Source organism: Artibeus jamaicensis, unplaced genomic scaffold (assembly GCF_021234435.1).
Source record: "Artibeus jamaicensis isolate MK-2021 breed Jamaican fruit bat unplaced genomic scaffold, CSHL_Jam_final contig_700, whole genome shotgun sequence".
In the NCBI taxonomy this organism is placed as follows: domain Eukaryota; kingdom Metazoa; phylum Chordata; class Mammalia; order Chiroptera; family Phyllostomidae; genus Artibeus; species Artibeus jamaicensis.
In genome coordinates this window covers 5,904,083-5,921,216 of record NW_026521930.1, presented here as the reverse complement: position 1 = coordinate 5,921,216, position 17,134 = coordinate 5,904,083, and the positions used below count along the sequence as shown (strand labels likewise).

At 47.6% G+C, this 17,134-nt stretch overlaps 2 protein-coding genes across 6 annotated transcripts; one reads left to right on the top strand and one right to left on the bottom strand.

The window, feature by feature from the left end:
* Window positions 1-779: 779 nt before the first annotated feature.
* PHKG2 (phosphorylase kinase catalytic subunit gamma 2) lies at window positions 780-13,072 on the top strand. 2 transcript variants are annotated; one of them, XM_037134331.2, is made up of 10 exons: window positions 780-886; window positions 1,234-1,346; window positions 5,347-5,522; window positions 5,798-5,852; window positions 6,934-6,999; window positions 7,083-7,246; window positions 11,882-11,972; window positions 12,068-12,221; window positions 12,293-12,418; window positions 12,506-13,072. In XM_037134331.2, exons 2-10 carry the CDS (start codon window positions 1,252-1,254, stop codon window positions 12,797-12,799), a joined length of 1,221 nt encoding a protein of 406 aa, XP_036990226.1. In that variant the 5' UTR covers window positions 780-886; window positions 1,234-1,251; the 3' UTR covers window positions 12,800-13,072. The 2 variants fall into 2 exon arrangements, with proteins under 2 accessions (XP_036990226.1, XP_036990227.1); XM_037134332.2 differs by lacking the exons at window positions 5,347-5,522; window positions 5,798-5,852.
* Window positions 13,002-17,134, bottom strand: CFAP119 (cilia and flagella associated protein 119). Of its 4 annotated transcripts, none has more exons than XM_037134334.2 (9): window positions 16,749-17,134; window positions 16,408-16,439; window positions 15,738-15,803; window positions 15,390-15,559; window positions 14,770-14,840; window positions 14,465-14,581; window positions 14,301-14,370; window positions 14,128-14,214; window positions 13,002-13,349 (listed from the first exon to the last, which is right to left on the bottom strand). In XM_037134334.2, the coding sequence occupies exons 1-9, from the start codon at window positions 16,947-16,949 to the stop codon at window positions 13,171-13,173; spliced, it is 993 nt and encodes a 330-aa protein (XP_036990229.2). In that variant the 5' UTR covers window positions 16,950-17,134; the 3' UTR covers window positions 13,002-13,170. The 4 variants fall into 4 exon arrangements, with proteins under 4 accessions (XP_036990229.2, XP_036990230.2, XP_036990232.2 ...); XM_037134335.2 differs by having other exon boundaries at window positions 14,465-14,551; XM_037134337.2 differs by lacking the exon at window positions 14,465-14,581.

Here is a 17,134-nt window from a genome sequence, read left to right as displayed (position 1 = left end):
CGCTCCAACCAACTGAGCCAGCCACCCTGCCAGGGTTTAACAAATATCTGTTGAATGAGTAAGTGAATGCTGAGATTAAGCTGTGCACTGAGACGGTTTATGAAAGAAGTCGCTCCTGGCAGAATCTCACAACCTGGTAGGCTTAGGACAGAGTGTGATACTCCCCCAAGGCTTTTAGGGGGTGGTGGAAGATTGGGAAAATGTACAGCCCTAGCTGGTGAGCACTGGGGCTTTAGAAATATACTCAAGAGAGCAGTCACCAGAGGACGCAACCTCTTATGGCTGACGACGTGGGATGTTCAAGTCCTCACAAAGTGGCCAAATTGATGTAAAAGCTGTGTGTGTTCCTAGAGCTCTCACGGCTAGAGTTGCCCCTCAAGCCAGGGCTGCTAATATAGGGCCTAATTCACAGAATGATGCTGGGAGGAGACTGAGAGGACAGCGCCTAAATCGGGGAATCCAGGCGCAGCCTGTTCACATCGGTAACCCAGACCTCAAGCTTCCCAGAAAACCTAGCTTCCGGGTCGCTTACCAGGCCTCCAATCCCACTGGTCAACAAGTTCCTGTCCCCCGCAGATTCCCTGCACTGACTGGTCATATTTGAAGCCCCGCCTTAGCCGGGCTTACAGACGTTGCCTTAGGGTAACTACTAGCTCCAACGCCCGCTCCTGGCCCAGTATTTTCGGCTTCCTATTGGACAATCAGTTTCCAATCGCAAGGGTTTTTAAAGCTCAGTCTTCAGGGAACGCTGGCTATTGGCGGACAAGGTGGAGGCGGGGCCGGAGGTTATTGCCGGCAGCGACCAGGGTAAGGAACTAGACAGAAGCAAAGTCCGCGACTGAGCGGCCTCGCGTGGTCCCCAGCTTCATTCCTTTCCCCAACGCAGGTGATTCTCCGCGACATCCCGCGCCCCTTTGCAGTGCTTGCAGAAGTGCGCCTGCGCAGCAACAGCCACTTGCCCTTTTACCCCGTCCCTTTTCTCCACGCCTTTTTCCTTTCCTTTCCCGCCCCCCCCCCCCCGCCAACCTTCCCGCCCTTAGGCCCTTTGGCGGGGGTCTCCCCAGTCCCTGTCCTTCCCCAGCCCCTATTCTTCCCCAGCCCCGTCCCCAATCCCCAATCCCCAAGATCCTGGCGCCCCAGCCGCAAGGACTGTGCCTCCGCGAGCCGCAATGTGCGTCCTCTCAGAGCCTTTGGGCCTCCCTGCCATCACTACCTTCCGTTTTCTCCACACAGGCCCCCACCTCCGTCAGAATGACTCTGGACGTGGGACCGGAGGATGAGCTGCCCGACTGGGCCGCGGCCAAGGAGTTTTACCAGAAGTACGACCCTAAGGACATCATTGGCAGGTGAGACCATAACCAGGACAACGAAGATCCAGAGAGGTCGGGTACTAGTTAGGATCCCCAGTTCGATCTAAGGATTGCACAGTTCTAAATGAGAAAGGCCAATGGTTAGTTTGGTGACTAGGCTCTTTTTCTAAAAGTATATTTTATTTACTATGCTATTACAGTTGTCCCAGTTTTTTCCTCCCCTTTATCCCCCTTTTGCCCTGCATTCCCCTCCCATTCTCCAGCATCCCCTTCCCCCTTAGTTCATGTCCATGGTTTGTACATAAAGTTCTTTGGCTTCTCTATTTCCCATACTCTTCTTATCCTCCCCGTCCCCCATCTATATTTTATGCTTACTAATTATGTCCCTTATTCATTCTACCTCCCTCCATTCTCCTCCTCCCCCTCTTCACTGATAACCCTCCATGTGATCTCCATTTCTATGATTCTGTTCCTGTTCTAGTCGTTTGCTTAGTTTTTGTTTTTTATTTTCTATTGTTGACAGTTGTGAATTTGTTGTCATTTTACTGTTCATAGTTTTGATCTCCTATTTCTTAGATAAGTCCCTTTAACATTTTATATAACAAGGGCTTGGTGATGACGAACTCCTTTAACTTGACCTTATCTGGGAAGCACTTTATCTGCCCTTCCAATCTAAATGATAGCTTTGCTGGATAGAGTAATCTTGGATGTAGGTCTTGCCTTTCATGACTTGGAATACTTCTTTCTAGCCCCTTCTTGCCTGTAAGTTCTCTTTTGAGAAATCAGCTGATAGTATCATGGAAACTCCTTTGTAGGTAACTATCTCCGTTTCTCTTTTTGCTTTTAAGGTTCTCTCCTTATCTTTAATCTTGGCTAATGTAATTATGTGCCTGGGTGTATGCTTCCTTGGTTCCAACCTCTTTGGGACTCTGGGCTTTATGGACTTCCATGGAAGTCTATTTTCTTCACCAGATTGGGGAAATTTTGCTTCATTATTTTTCAAATAAGTTTTAAATTTCTTTCTCTTGTTCTTCTCCTTTTGGTACTCCTATGATTCAAGTGTTGGAGCACTTAAAGTTGTCCTGGAGGTTTTTAAACCTCTCCTCTTTTTTCTTCATTCTGTTCCAGTGGAATGTTTATTTCTTCCTTCTCCAAATTGTTGATTTGAGTTCTGGTTTCCTTCACTTCACTGTCGGTTCCCTGTATATTTTTCTTTATTGCATTTTGTATAGCCTTAACTTCTTGCTTTATTTTGTGGCCCTACTCAATCAATTTTGTGAATTTCTTGATTACCAGTGTCTTGAACTCTGATAGGTTGGCTATCTCTTTGTTGCTTAGTTCTATTTTTGGAGCTTTGATCTGTTCTTTCATTTGGGCCATAATTCTTTGTCTTTGCGCACCTGTTACATTATCAGGGAAGGAGCCTCAGGTATTCACGAGGGCGGGGCAGCCCATGTTGCTGCATGGTGGCTCTGTATGTGGCAGAGGGGTCCAAGAGGGAACAATGCCACTTGCTTGGCTCTTTCTCTGCTTTCAGTCACTTCCCCTGCTTCTCACAAGTGAATTGGGTCCTTTCAGGTGCTGATCTGGTGCTGATTCCTGTGTGGGTAGGTTGGGGTATGTTCTAGGACCCCATGAGCCCCTCCAACGGACTTTCCTGTGAGACTGGCAGTTTCTCCCCACCCCCACCCCCTGACTGCAACCCCACAGGTGTTTATAGCCAGAGATTTTGAGGGTTTTTTTTTTCCTGCTCTGGGTCCTGGATTGCCTCATCTGTCTCACTCCCCAGGTGTTCCTCCTGGTTTATCTGCTTGGGAATGTGGGACCACCCAGTCCACCAGCCTGTTGCTTTGCCGAGTGTCCTCTCCACCCTGCTGCCCATCTCCACCCCTCCTACCAGTGTGAATGATTGTTTTTTCTTTAACTCCCTGGTTGTAGGACTTCCATACAGTTCAATATTCTGGCATTTCTGGTTGTTTTTTGTTTTAAATTGGTTGTTATCCTCTTTTTTGTTGCGTGAAGAAGTGAAGTGTACCTACCACATCTCCATCTTGGCCAGAAACTTGGGTGACTAGGCTCTTATTCTGGGTTAATCCCCATTTTTTCAAAAACATGCATTCATTTATGTGTTCAAACTTAGCTGAGTTATCTACTGTGTGCAAGACACAAAGCTAAACAGGGGAGGGAAGAAAAGAAGCTTATGCCGTGGAGGTACTCCAAGTGAAATGCCTGAGAGAGACATGCAAACAGTCAAAAAGTATATAGATGGTAGTTGGTGAGAGAATATAGACAGAGAAATGAAAGGGGTCTAGGCTCAGACCTTGAGGCATATCATGAAGGAGTGAGAGAATAAGAAGCCAGAAAGGGAGACTAAGGAGAGTCTATGAGTTAGAAAGAACAACATAGGAAGAAAGTGCTTCTGGGCATTGGCATGGTCTGCTGTGACGAATGCTGCTGAGGCCAGGAAAGCAGATGAGGATGCGTTCATTAGATTTGTTCATAGTCCTTGGAGAAATCACATGGAGATATCAAAAAGTTGATTTGGATCAGGAATTTTGGAGAAAAATGAAGGCTCAAGGCAATGTAGCAAGCATCATTTACATATAGCTGGTATTTAAAGCCCATGAGACTGGGTGGAGGTCACTAGGGGAGAGTACTCAAAAGAAGAGAGCTGAGACTCAAGTCATAAGTCACAGGATTTCAGGACCAGGTAAGGGAGGATTCACGGAGGCCAGGAAAAACCCTTAGGGAAGATCAGTGGTTCCACTACCAAGGGGTGGAACCAGTTATGGAAGATCAGAGGGTAGGGTTCTCATCATCTCATTCTCTTGTTTTTTTCTGCACAGGAAATTATGTATACACTATCACTAAATTAATTTTCCCAGAGTACCATTTTCTTCATGTATAAAGGCCTGAAACTTTAATTAGATTAGGACTCAGACTCAGATGCACTTAGTGGTGGGCATGAAATAAAACTGTGAGGTGGCTAAGAGTAAGACAGTGGGAGGTGGTGAGCATTGTGATAGCTGGAGGGTCCTTGTCTCATGTAAGGTGTGTGAATTCAGATTTGTAAAGAACATTGCCTGACCAGACATAACACAGCTGTGGGCTGTGTTTTCCAGAGGGTCAGTACTTTGCATCCTTTGATTGAACCAGAGATGTGGATAACAGGCATTCTAAGCAAAGGGAATTATGTAAGGTCAAGGAGGCCCTGAGAGCACAGCTTACGTGAGTAAGGTTGTGAAGGACAGCCAGGGAACTAGCATATGACATGTGTGATCCTGGAGAGATATGGACCTTAGTCTGAGGTACTTGGAGGGTCAAATGGAGTTGGTGATAAGACCTGAGCAAGGAAATCTCTGTCTAGTTACTTTATCTTTACAATGTCAAATGGGCTCTTCCTCATTAATGTCTTTCAACATTCCTTCAAGATATCGTTGGCCACATTTCAGAGCTGGAGAAGCAGAGGCCCAGAGACTTTATGTCGGTGGGTCCCTTGAAGATTAACTTGGTTTGGGCAAATCTGGGGCCCGAACCAAGATCTCCTAATTCTCAACTTTAGTCTTCTAGTCAATGGCCCAATATTTATTTGAAGCCTCCTATACTTGAGGTAATATAGGGAAACTTTGGGATTTGGATGGGGTAATCATCAAGTGTAGGTAAAATTTGGAGGGAGCCTGGATCGCTTCTTCCCACTTTCTCCCTGTGGGGTTTCAAGGTAAGGGCCAGATTCTGGGGCTCGGTGTATAAAGGATTTGCCTAGGCTCACCCATGGATGGTATGGCAGAGGCTGGCTTTACATCCAGCACCCTTGCCTGCCTTCTCTGTGAGCCTTGTGGTGCACCTTGCTGGTTACCCAGATTGCTTGCCGAGGCTGCTGTGAAGTTACTGTAGGCCAGGATGAGCTTCTTGGGAGGTTACTTTGTCTAGATGGGTCTTCAGTCTGGTGCAATGTGTATGAGGGTGCTGAGGCTCTACCCTTCTTAGAAGCGAGAGAGCAGGAGGTCCTGACTCCTGTGTTGTCTGACTCTGGCAGAGGAGTAAGCTCTGTGGTCCGCCGTTGTGTTCATCGAGCTACTGGCCATGAGTTTGCTGTGAAAATCATGGAGGTGACAGCTGAGCGACTGAGTCCTGAGCAGTTGGAGGAGGTGCGAGAAGCTACACGGCGAGAGACACACATTCTTCGCCAGGTCGCTGGCCACCCCCACATCAGTGAGGCTGCATCCCCTGCTCCTGCTAGCTGACAATCACCACCTGCTGGCCCTGCCCATAGCCCACTCCCCCCAACACTGCCTCCAGCCCTCTGCTCCCTTCCTTCTGGCTCTGCTCCACCTCAAAGTGTGGCTAGCCTTTGGGTCCCTATTGCCTCTTTTGGTTCTCCTTCCTTCCCAGTAAGAGCCCACTGTTGCCTCAGGGTGGAAAGCCCCTTTGACATGCATCTACTCCTTTCCATCTCTGTCTCTCTGCCTTTCTACCTCTTTCCCCAGTCACTCTCATCGATTCCTACGAGTCTTCTAGCTTCATGTTCCTGGTGTTTGACCTGTGAGTATCTCCCTGCCCAGATTTGAGAAGCCTCCTCACTTCCATGCATGGCCTCAGCCTTACAGCACAGTGGGCTGAAGGCCACCCTGCTCACACCTTCCTGTTTCAGCTGGGGCCTGCCTGGTGGTCCATGGTGCTGGCCCCTTTCCTAGGTGTCCTGAGCAAGTTCTTCAAGAGTAATAATGACCAAATACCTGAATACCATGAATACAAAGGGTCTTCATGACCCAAGTCCCCCACTATCCCAGTTCTCCAGGGTTATAAAGTTAGGGAAGAAAGGGCTGATTTGAGAGAGTCCAGGAGTCAACCACTTATACAGTGCTCACCTGTTGTCTCTTGTTTAACAGCCTATACTGGTTTCTATCTCTCCTTATCAGTTCTTTTTCTGGTCACTGTGAAATCTGAATGTCGCATGTTATATAGTATATACAGTAAACCAGTTGTAAAGGTACTTCAAAAGATAGCATTTGAATACCAAATATTTAAGTGAGGCCCTTGGAAAAAATTAAGTTTTCATACAGAAATTACCCTCTGCAGAAGTTTGAGGGATGGTAGAAAGTGTCCATTTTATTTGCTATTATGCAACTTTGTACAACATTGATACTCCCCAAAATAATACCTGATATATTCTTTATATTTCAATGGTTGATGCAGAGTTGCAATTATAGCCACTCTTTAAAGAGAAGGAGGCAAAATAAGCAAAATCAAAATAAAGTCCTATTCAACTTTTTGCCACTATGAATTGAAATTTTGGTCGGCAGTATAGATTCACTGTAAAGGGCCTTTTTTGGATATCAGATAACAAGGACCTGCTGTACATTATTGGCACAAGAAGGTATTCATTCATGCTAAAATAGTCCCCTCAGGTATAATGCAGAAATTTTAACCACCAACCCACTAGGAAAAACTGCCCCTGGCATTCATTTTGCTCTTGGAGTACTCTGTCTTAAGACCCTTCAGTTGGTCTACAGAGGAATCTCTCTTTACTGGCCCCTTCCATAGCATTTTCTGTGAGCACTGGCTTATTTTCTCAGCCCTCACTGTGAGGTGCACCTACCTCCCAACCACTCCTATCCCTTAGGATGCGGAAGGGAGAGCTGTTTGACTATCTCACAGAGAAGGTGGCCCTCTCAGAAAAGGAAACAAGGTAATGGCTAAACCTGCAGCCCCTGGGGTGAGCAGGGAGTGGGGTGGGGCAGGGAGAAGTAGAGGAGACTGCCCCTTCCCCAGGTCCATCATGAGGTCTCTGCTGGAAGCAGTGAGCTTTCTCCATGCCAACAACATTGTGCACCGAGATCTGAAGCCTGAGAATATTCTCCTAGATGACAATATGCAGATCCGACTTTCAGATTTTGGGTTCTCCTGCCACTTGGAACCTGGCGAGAAGCTTCGAGGTGAGAGGACCTGGTGCCTTAAGAGGCTTGAAAGGGCCCAGACCTGAGGCTGGTTGGCTGGGTCTGAGAACTGAGTCCCAGGTACCAAGTAAAGGGAAGTCAGTACGTACTTCCCAAGTAGCCTTTAGGTGCAAAGCCGTATGTGCTGCTCAGAATGGATTTCCTGACCTGGGGAAGATGGAGGCAGGCAAGTGAGCAGATAAGTGGTGCACAGCAGGTTCTAGAGGCCATGTAGGGGAAGCCAGGAGAAAGAAGCACCTGATTTAGCTGGAGGGATACAGAGCAGAGGCTTGGAGTTGGGCCTTGGGAGGCTGGCTTTTCCCAGGAGGAAGACGAGGATAGCAGGACTTTGCTGCACACTTGGGGACTAGGAGAGATAGGAAGGGCTACAGTGTGTGGCTTAGGTGCTATGAGGAATCTGGTATGGCCAGACAGCTCTTCTCACCTGGAACCCTGGGACTCACCCAGTGCTAATACATTTGTTGTGACAGAAATAATTATGGTACAGATGGAAAACTAAACAAAGCTCAACTGCGAGACTCCTCAGAGCTTTTAATATGCTACTTTCTCTCCCTCAGTGGCTTTGCACTGAGTTAATTAATACTAACACTGGGAGCTTACTTTGAGCTTTGCACCATGCTTAGTCTCCACATGGCTTATTTCTCTGGATCCTCTGAACAACTCTGAGAATTTGTGTCTCCATTTTATAGATGTGTTTTGACTTTCCAAAGGTCCTATAGCTAGAATTTGAACTTGGGCAGTCTGACTCTGACTCACGCTCTTATTCTGTGGACTGTTCTTTTTTTAAAGAGATTTGAGGGTTTGGGTTTTTTTGATGAGGTACAATATGCTAGTTTTTCTGTTATGTGTTATACTTTTTAAAAAAAGATTTTATTTATCTTTACAGGGGAAGGGAAGGAGAGAGGGAGAGAAATATCAATGTATGGTTGCCTCTCATGGGTCCCCCACTGGGAACTGGCCTGCAACCCAGGCATGTGGCATGTACCCTGACTGGGAAATCGAACCGCAGTCGACTGGTTTGCAGGCCCATGCTCAATCCCGAGCCACAGCAGCCAGGGTGTGTTATACTTTTTTATTTCTTAAGGATTTTTAAAATTTATTCTTAAAGACGGAGAGAAACTTCAATGTGTGTTTGCCTCTTATGTGCTGTCTACTGGAACCCTGGCCCGCAACCCATGCAGTGGGCTGACTGGGAGTCAAACAGGCAACCCTTTGGTTCACAGGCTGGCACTCAATCCACTCAGCCATACCAGCCAGAGCTACTTTTTATTACTAATGTCCCCTATTTTCCATTTTGTTCACCTCTACCACGTCACCCCTGGACTTAATGTCTTATGGATGTTGTGCTTTGTTTTCCTTTGGACTTCCACATACACTTTTCTTCATTCTGGAATCACCTTTGCCCTTACTCCACCCTCTCCCCTGGCTTGGGTAATTCAGGTTTCACTTGAAAGCTCTAGGTCAGGTTAGATCCCTTGCTTTTTGTTCTTTACTTCCTTCATGGCACCTCCTGTCTTTGTTAGCTTTCATTTGCTTTCTGGTAGACACTGAATTTGGTAAGAGCACATCTAATTTACCAGTGTGTCTGGTGTGGTGTTCGGCACATGGAAGGCAGTAAATACTTGGTTTAGGAATGAATTTCCCAAGAAAGTCATTTTTAGTTTAGGCCTATCAAGATATCCTAGAGACTTCCACTAAGATGGAGGCATAGGTGGAGACGCCATGCTTCCTCACACAACCAAGTTTAGAGACAACTTAATAATAGCAACAGAAAACATAGCCAGCACACAGAAAATTGAACTTTTCAGAAGTCTGATAACAACAAATTCTTCAGCCTGACCGGTAAGAGGGGCGAAACCAGCAGCTGGCAGAGCGGGGTAACACAGGAAAACTTGTTCAGACAGACTCAGGCGCGCAGAATCCAGGTTCAGGGTTGGACCTGGTGGGCAACTCAGCAAGCGACCGTGGGGAAACAGCGAGGGAGCAGGGCTGCGGGTTGACTGTGGTCACCCATTCGTGTGTGGATAGACAAGCGAGGGAGTGGGTGATTGGACGAGAGCCAGCAGGCCCCAGTGGCGAGTGGCAGCAGAGGGCGCCGCCATTTCCCCGCTCTAACCCTGCCTCCACATACAGAGTCACAACCCAGCGACCTGGGAGTCCAAGGCTCCGCTCCTCATACTTAATGGGCGCAAACAGACCAAAAATGGCTCAAGAAGATCTCAAAGCCCCAGAGCCTATAAATCTAAGCGATGAAGAAATAGCAAAACTCTCAGACGCACAGTTTAAAACACTGGTAATCATGATCCTCACAGAACTGGTTGATTATAGCCACAAATTAGACAAACACATGAAGGCGAAACTAATTGAAATGAAGGGAATTGCACAGGAAACCAATAGCGATGAAAAGGAAACTGGGACTCATATCAATGGAGTGGACCAGAAGAAAGCAAATAATGGCCAAACAGAAAAGAGTGAAGAAGCAAGAATTCAAAAAAATGAGGAGAGTCTTAGGAACCTCCAGGACATCTTTAAACGCTCCAACATCCAAATTATAGGGGTACCAGAAGGGGGAAAGGAACAGCCACCAGTGGAAAACTTATTTGAACAAATAATAAAGGAGAATTTCCCCAATCTGGCAAAGGAAATAGACTTCCAGGAAGTCCAGGAAGCTCAGAGAGTCCCAAAGAAGTTGGACCCAAGAAGAAACACACCAAGGCACATCATAATTACATTAGCCAAGATTAAAATGGAGACAATCCTAGAAGCAGCAAGAGCTAAGGGGACAGTCACCTACAAAGGAGTCCCCATCAGACTGTCAGCAGATTTCTGAAAAGAGACCTTACAGGCAAGAAGGGGCTAGAAAGAGGTATTCCAAGTCATGAAATCCAAAGACCTACAACCCAGATTGCTTTATCCAGCAAAACTTTCATTTAGAATGGAAGGGCAGATAAAGTGCTTCTCAGATAAGATCAAATTCAAGGAGTTCATCATCACCAAGCCCTTATTATATGAAATGCTAAAGGGACTTATCTAAGAAAAAGAAGGTAAAAAAAACATGAACAGTGAAAGGACAGCAAACTCACAGTTATTAACAACCACACCTAAAACAAAAGCAAACTAAAAGGACAGCTAGATCAGGAGTGGAAACATAGAAATGAAGATCTCAAGGAGGGTTAGCAACAGGGGAGTGGGAGGAGAAGGAGGGAGAAGGTACAGAAAATAAGTAGCATAGACAGTAGATAGAAAATAGATGGGGGGGCAAGAATAGCATGGGAAATATAGAATCTAAAGAACTTGAGTCACATGGTCAGAAACTAAAGGGGGGTAATGGTGGGGACAGGGGGTAGGGTGGAGGGGAATGAAGGGGGGAATAGAACTGTAACAGCATAATAAATAAAAAAATAAATAAAAAAAAAAGATATCCTAGAAGTATGCCATGGAATACAGTTTGGAAATTTCTAGAGGAAATTGGTACCTGAAATGGTGGAGGAAACTAAAAATATAGTCTTTGATCAAGTCATGGAGGGCTCTGTACTGTAAGAGTGGACTTGATCCTGAGGCTATAATGGGGACCTAGGGAAAGGCTTTAAACAAGAGACACAGCTTGTGCCTGAAGGAATCCCATACTCCTGCTTATTCCCCTTTGGTTTTGAGTGGTGGTTCCACTGACCAGAGTAGAGATTATAAGAAGAGTAGATTTAGGCAGAAAAGAATGCAGAAAAGTTGTTTTCCATGTGTGTTAGGTATATAAAAATGTGGTAACATGTGGGTAGGTTGGTTTGGCCAGAAGGCTGGAGGCAAGTGATACAATGGGGTGGGACCTGGAAGTCAAACCCAAAATCAGGTTTTCCTTAATTTTTTCCAAGGCCACCAGAGGCTTGGTGGATATTTGAGTTGTTCAGCAGGGTCAGGATCTAGTACTGAGACTTAGCAGAGGCAGTCGGGAGCAGAACAGGAGTACTTATGGCCCTGGCAGGGCCTTTTTTGTTTTAAATTAATTTTTAGAGTCCCGGCTGGTGTGGTTCAATGGATTGAGCGTGGGCCTGCAAGCTGGTGGGGGGGCGGGTCACTGGTTCGATTCCCAGTCAGGGCACATGCCTAGGTTGCAGGCCAGGTACCCAGTATGGGGCTCATGAGAGGCAAGCATACACTGATGTTTCCCTGTCTTTCTCCTTCCCTTCCCCTTGCTCTACAAATAAATAGTATAAATTTATTTGTAGAGAAAATAAATTTAGTATAAATTTATACTAAAAAAATAGTATAAATTTATACTAAAAATAAATTTAGTATAAATTCATTTATACTAAAAAAACAGTATAAATTTATTTGTAGAGAAAGGAGAAGGGAGAGAGAGGGGGGGAGAAGAGCATTGATATGAGAAACATCAAATGGTTGCCTCTCACGCACACCCCAACCAGGGACCAAACCTGCAGTCCAGGCACATGTCCTAACCGGGAATTGAACCTGCAACCCCTTGCTTTGTGGGACAACATCCAACTAGTTGAGCCACACCAATAAGGAAGGCCCTGGCAGTTCTGAGGCTCCAGGAGAGGGCTGGTGTTAGGGCCCTTGAGGGAACTGGTGGCATCCCATCAATCTCTGCTCTCATTCCAGAGTTGTGTGGGACCCCAGGATATCTAGCACCAGAGATCCTTAAATGCTCCATGGATGAAACCCACCCAGGCTATGGCAAGGAGGTTGACCTGTGAGTTTCTGGTATCCCCTGCCCCATTCCTGTGTACTGTCCTTCAGTACATTTACCCAGCACCCAGTCCTACCTGACTTTGGTCTCTTTCCCAGCTGGGCCTGTGGGGTGATCTTGTTCACACTTTTGGCTGGCTCACCACCATTCTGGCACCGGCGTCAGATCCTGATGTTACGCATGATCATGGAAGGCCAGTACCGGTTCAGTTCACCCGAGTGGGATGACCGTTCAAATACAGTAAAAGACCTGGTGAGCTGGGGCCATGAGGGTGCAAGGCGGGAGGTCTAAGAGTTGCCCCTTATGCTCTGGAGTTCCTCTAGATTTCGAGACTGCTGCAGGTGGATCCTGAGGAGCGCCTGACAGCTGAGCAAGCGCTACAGCACCCCTTCTTTGAACGATGTGAAGGCAGCCAAGCCTGGAACCTCACCCCTCGACAGCGGTTTCGGGTAAGCCTGAGAGTGTCAAGTCTGGGGCTATTTCTCTGTCCCATGCAGAGGATGCTACATTGAGCTCACTCTCCTCCCTGTTCTCAGGTGGCAGTGTGGACAGTGTTGGCTGCTGGACGAGTGGCCTTAAGCATCCATAATGCACGGCAGCTGACCAAGGGTGCACTGTTGAGGGATCCCTACGCACTGCGGCCAGTGAGGCGCCTCATTGACAGCTGTGCCTTCCGGCTGTATGGGCACTGGGTAAAGAAGGGCGAGCAGCAGAACCGGGCAGCCCTCTTCCAGCACCGGCCCCCTGGACCTTTTCCCATCATGGGCCCTGAAGAGGAGGGGGACTCAGCTGCTATCATGGAGGATGAGGCCATGCTGGTATTGGGTTAGCACATTAGCCCCTGGGTAATCCTAGAAAGCAGGACTCTCCAGGAGGATTTTTATTATTCCAGCCCCTTTGAGCTCTGGCCTCAGGCCCTACTGCCTGGCCAAACCCACCACTGATCATACTGTCATAAAGACCAGCCCTATACACCTACCCCAACTGGCCAAGCCTTTTGAGATCAGAGCTGCGGTGGAAAGGAGCCACTCAGAATGTTGTGCCTGTCCTTGTTAGTACTGCCTGTGCTGTATATACAATAAAATCTACACCAGGGAGCGCCAGTGCTCTGTGTCTGGTGTCTGGCTTTGGTGGGCAAGCCCAGAGGGGGATGGGGCCCAGTCTGGCCCAGGTTTTTATTGGGGCAAATGTGGGGGGGGGGTCACTTGGTCTTATTCTTGCCTTTGCCTGGAAGTGGTTGGAAGGACCGCTCTAGTGTGTTCAACTTGCTGCTGAGCCTTTCCTCACTGGCTCTGAGCCGTTCTTCCACCAGTTGTTGGAGCTGCCCCAGTTCCTTGTTGAGCTGGTTCTTGATGTAGGCTCGAAGGATGGAGACCTGGCCTGCGGGGGCAGGTAGGGAGAGGCAGATCAGGAGAGATGCTTCCGGGGGCTGAAGGATTGCCCAAAGCTGGGAATACAATTTCCAAGGTCTCTCTGGGGCTACACAGGTAGCAATGCTGCTTCAATTCAGAAAATGTCAACCAGCCTTTCTGTGAGAGAGAGGTGGACAGAAAGGCTGTACGGGACTTTCTGGATTGCTATTTAGTAGCTTTGTGAATTTAGGTTTCCTCCTATGTAAGATGTGGATAGTGACAGCACCTAGCAACTAGGATTGAAGGAGGATTAAATGGTTTAATATATGTAAAATGCTTAAAACAGCCCTGACTGGTGCAGCTCTGTCGGTTGGACATAGTCCCACAAACCAAAAAGTCACCAATTCAATTCCCAGTCAGGGCACATGCCGGCCAGGTCCCTAGTTGGGGGCATGTGAAGGGCAACCGATCAATGTTTCCTCCTTTTTTACTCCCTTCCCCTCTCTGAAAATAAATAATAAGTAAATAAATAAAATCTTTGTAAAAATAAAATGCTTTAAAGAGGGCTTGCCAAGCACGTAAGTGCTGGCTATTATTGTCATCGGTTTTATAACCCTTTTCTGGAGCTCCTGCTTCACCCCAGGCAGCTATAGTTTTATCTGTCATCTGGGACTTCTGCATAAGGAATCATTTAGAGAAAGGACACCATGACTAAAACAAAAACTCTGAAGTCTTGATGTGGTCTAAAGCCTTCATTTTACACCTGCCCAAAGTCCCAGGGGGCCCTAACCCTACCAGGTTCTTACTTGACTCTTGCTCTGGCTTGACCACTGTTTCTGGCTCCTCTTCTTGTAGGGTGACAGCCTGTTCTTCCACCTCTTCACCTTCTTTCTCTGCAAGCCAGAAGCAGGAGACTTGAGCCCCAGGAAGGAAGAGACTTGAGCCCCAGCCCAGCCCTAGCCCCAGCATTCTCCCTTACTTGTCTCATCCTCTGGCCAGAGCTTAGGTGGCTGTAGCCCCACATAAGTCAAAGACAGATCCAGCCGCACCTGAGAAGAGGAAGAGGGCAGCTGAGAGGAGGGCACCTGCACTGATGGAAAGGGAGAGGTGAAGGGTGGTCTCTTACAGCCCATGGCCCAGTACCTGGGGTGTAAATGCATATTTGTAGAGCTTGAAGTGGCGGAAGTAGGTGTTGACCACATAATCTGCCAGGGCCAGCAGCTCTTCCTCCTTAAAAAGGTTGATACTGAAGGGGGGCCGCTGTGGGGGTGATTGGGAATTATAGAACTGACTACCTCTTGAAGCTCTGGGCTTTTCTCCTAGTGCCCAGCAGTCCAGAAGCAGGGAGAGCCTACTGTGGCCTTCAGAGAAAGATGAGTATAAGAGAACAGGAGATTGGGCTAGGGTTTATCTGGGGAAGAGTGAAGGTCCCATTCAGGGGAACTGACCCTGACTCCATGGCAAAAAAGAAGACTGGTGAAGTAGCGGTAACATTCCTCCACATTGCCCAAGGAGGTTTCTGGGATGGAAAACAAGATATTTCACTGAGTTACCTCTCATAATCACTCATTCATTTCATGCAACAGCTACTTACTAAGCATGAACTGTAAAAGTGGACAGACCTAGGTTTGAGTACTGGCTTGTTATTAACTCAAATATTGAAATATTGAGTGAGTTATGATGCATCTTGGCACTGAACGAGACAGACAAGGCCCCTGCCCTTAGAGGCTACGTTAGTGGAAGTGACATACAGTAAACCAAAAAATACATAATTTTAGCTCTTATTAAACACTTTAAAGAAAACCAGTTCTGGAAATAAAGGGAGAAAAGCAAGAGCTACTTTACTGAGCACTGTGCATATATTTACATATATCTCAGAGAAGTCTCAAAGTGAGTTCTTATTTTATAGATAAGAAAATGGAGGATTTCAAAGGTGAAATAATGTGTGTGGTAACACTGCTAGTAATGGCAGTCCCCAAGCGGTAATCTCCCTACTTCCCATGGTTACTTGTGCCATCCAGCCTCTTCCTCTTCCCTGAGCTCAAACCTGGTAGCCTCCTCCTCTTACCAATACAGGCCTTGTGAAGATCTTGGAGCAGGGCACAAGCTGTTGATGTCTGCTCCAGTGAGAACCCCTTCTGGCGGCAGAAGATGAGTGTGTGGGAGAACAGGTCCAGGGTGATGGCATCCTGCAGGCTCTGCTCAGGACACCCTAGTCCCAGCAGCTTGGCCAGCACCCTTGAGAGGGAGAAAGGAGTGAGTGATGATAGAAGCCCCCTGTCACTACCTAACACTATTGTATGACATGCTTTGGAGCCAGGCATTCCTCATGCCTTCCCAGTCCGCCTTCCCAGTCCACCCTCCTCAGCCTTTCTCATGCATCTTTCCTTCCCTGTTTCTCTCCCTGCCCCCATACTCCCTCATCTCCTCAACGTTGGCTGTCTTCTCTAGCCTGTGCATGGAATGGATGTCCAAGTACTTCCTGTCATAGGAAAAGAGAAGAGGTGTTGGCAAGCTTTGTGCATTCATCTTATAGCAGGCCTAGAGCACTGGACTGGGAACCAGGAGACTCGAATTCTGTGTGTGTGGTACCACACACATTCTCTCAAGGTTCAGCCCTCCCATGAACTTGCTGTGTAACCTTAGGCAACGCACTTTCCTATCTGGGCCTTATTTTGCATCTGTAAATACCAGTGTGGTCTAAAGGAACTCATGATTCTCTTCATTATAAAGCCTAGGATTAGGAGACTTGAGTTCTTGTCTCTGCACTGTCATTCACTTGCTGTATGACCTTGGGCAAGTTCCCCTGTGGGCCTCAGTGTCTCCATTTGCATAATGCTCCATGGCAGCTGTATTATTCCATTTACATCCTCAGTCTTTGGCTCCCTTCTTCCCACACTTGCTCTTTGCACTGCGGAGGCAGGAGAGCAGGCTTCTAGTCACCTTGGGTAATTGTATCTCTGGGCCTCAGTCTCCTCATCTGTAAAATGGGGATGCCCTGGCTGTTTGACAGGATGGCTGGGGAGGCCCATAAGTGATAATGCAAGGGTGAAATACAACTGTTTCCCATTGCTCTTCACACTCACCACATGCAGATCCGGGGCTGGGGCAGTGGAGGCTGCGGAGAGAAAGCAGACTGAACCAGGGCCCTAGTCCCTGGCCCGTGGGGAATCTCCAGGGGACCTGAGAAATTCTTAATTGCTTTCTGGCCTTAAGGACTAACAATGATCAAGCAACGCGGGTGGGCTGGGCTTAGCAGGCCCCAAATACTAACATTAATGAGCATACTATCATTCGGGGTCACACCCGCCTCTTCACCAGGCAGCCCAGAAAACTTCTTGAACATCAGTAAACATAAAGATGAGTAGCGCTCTGCGGGGTGCCCTTTGTAAACATACATGAGCGGCCTACTCATTCCCGCCCTCACCGGGAACAAACTGGCTGCAGGATCTTCATTCTCTTCCGATGCCGCGGTTCCGGATTCGGTCCGCACACCTGTTCCCTCACGCGTGGCTGGTTCGTCCACCGAGCTGAGGTCCTTCTCGGGTTCCTGCCGCAGTTTGGAGTGTTGTTCAAGCTCCGACTGACTTCTCAGTCCTTGGAATTGGCTGGACTTCTGATGGATCATCTCGTTACTACTCAGTGTCACCGGTCACCGCAGGCTCTATCCTGCCTGTGTTCTGTGACAACGGATTTTCGGCAGGCCCTTCCAAGGCCTGACCGAGCTTCAGCCAATCTACGCTGTCAGGGGCCGCGGGTCTCCACCTAGTCTGTTGCTGAAGTGCCTCGGGGAAAGAGAAAAGAAAGTGTAAT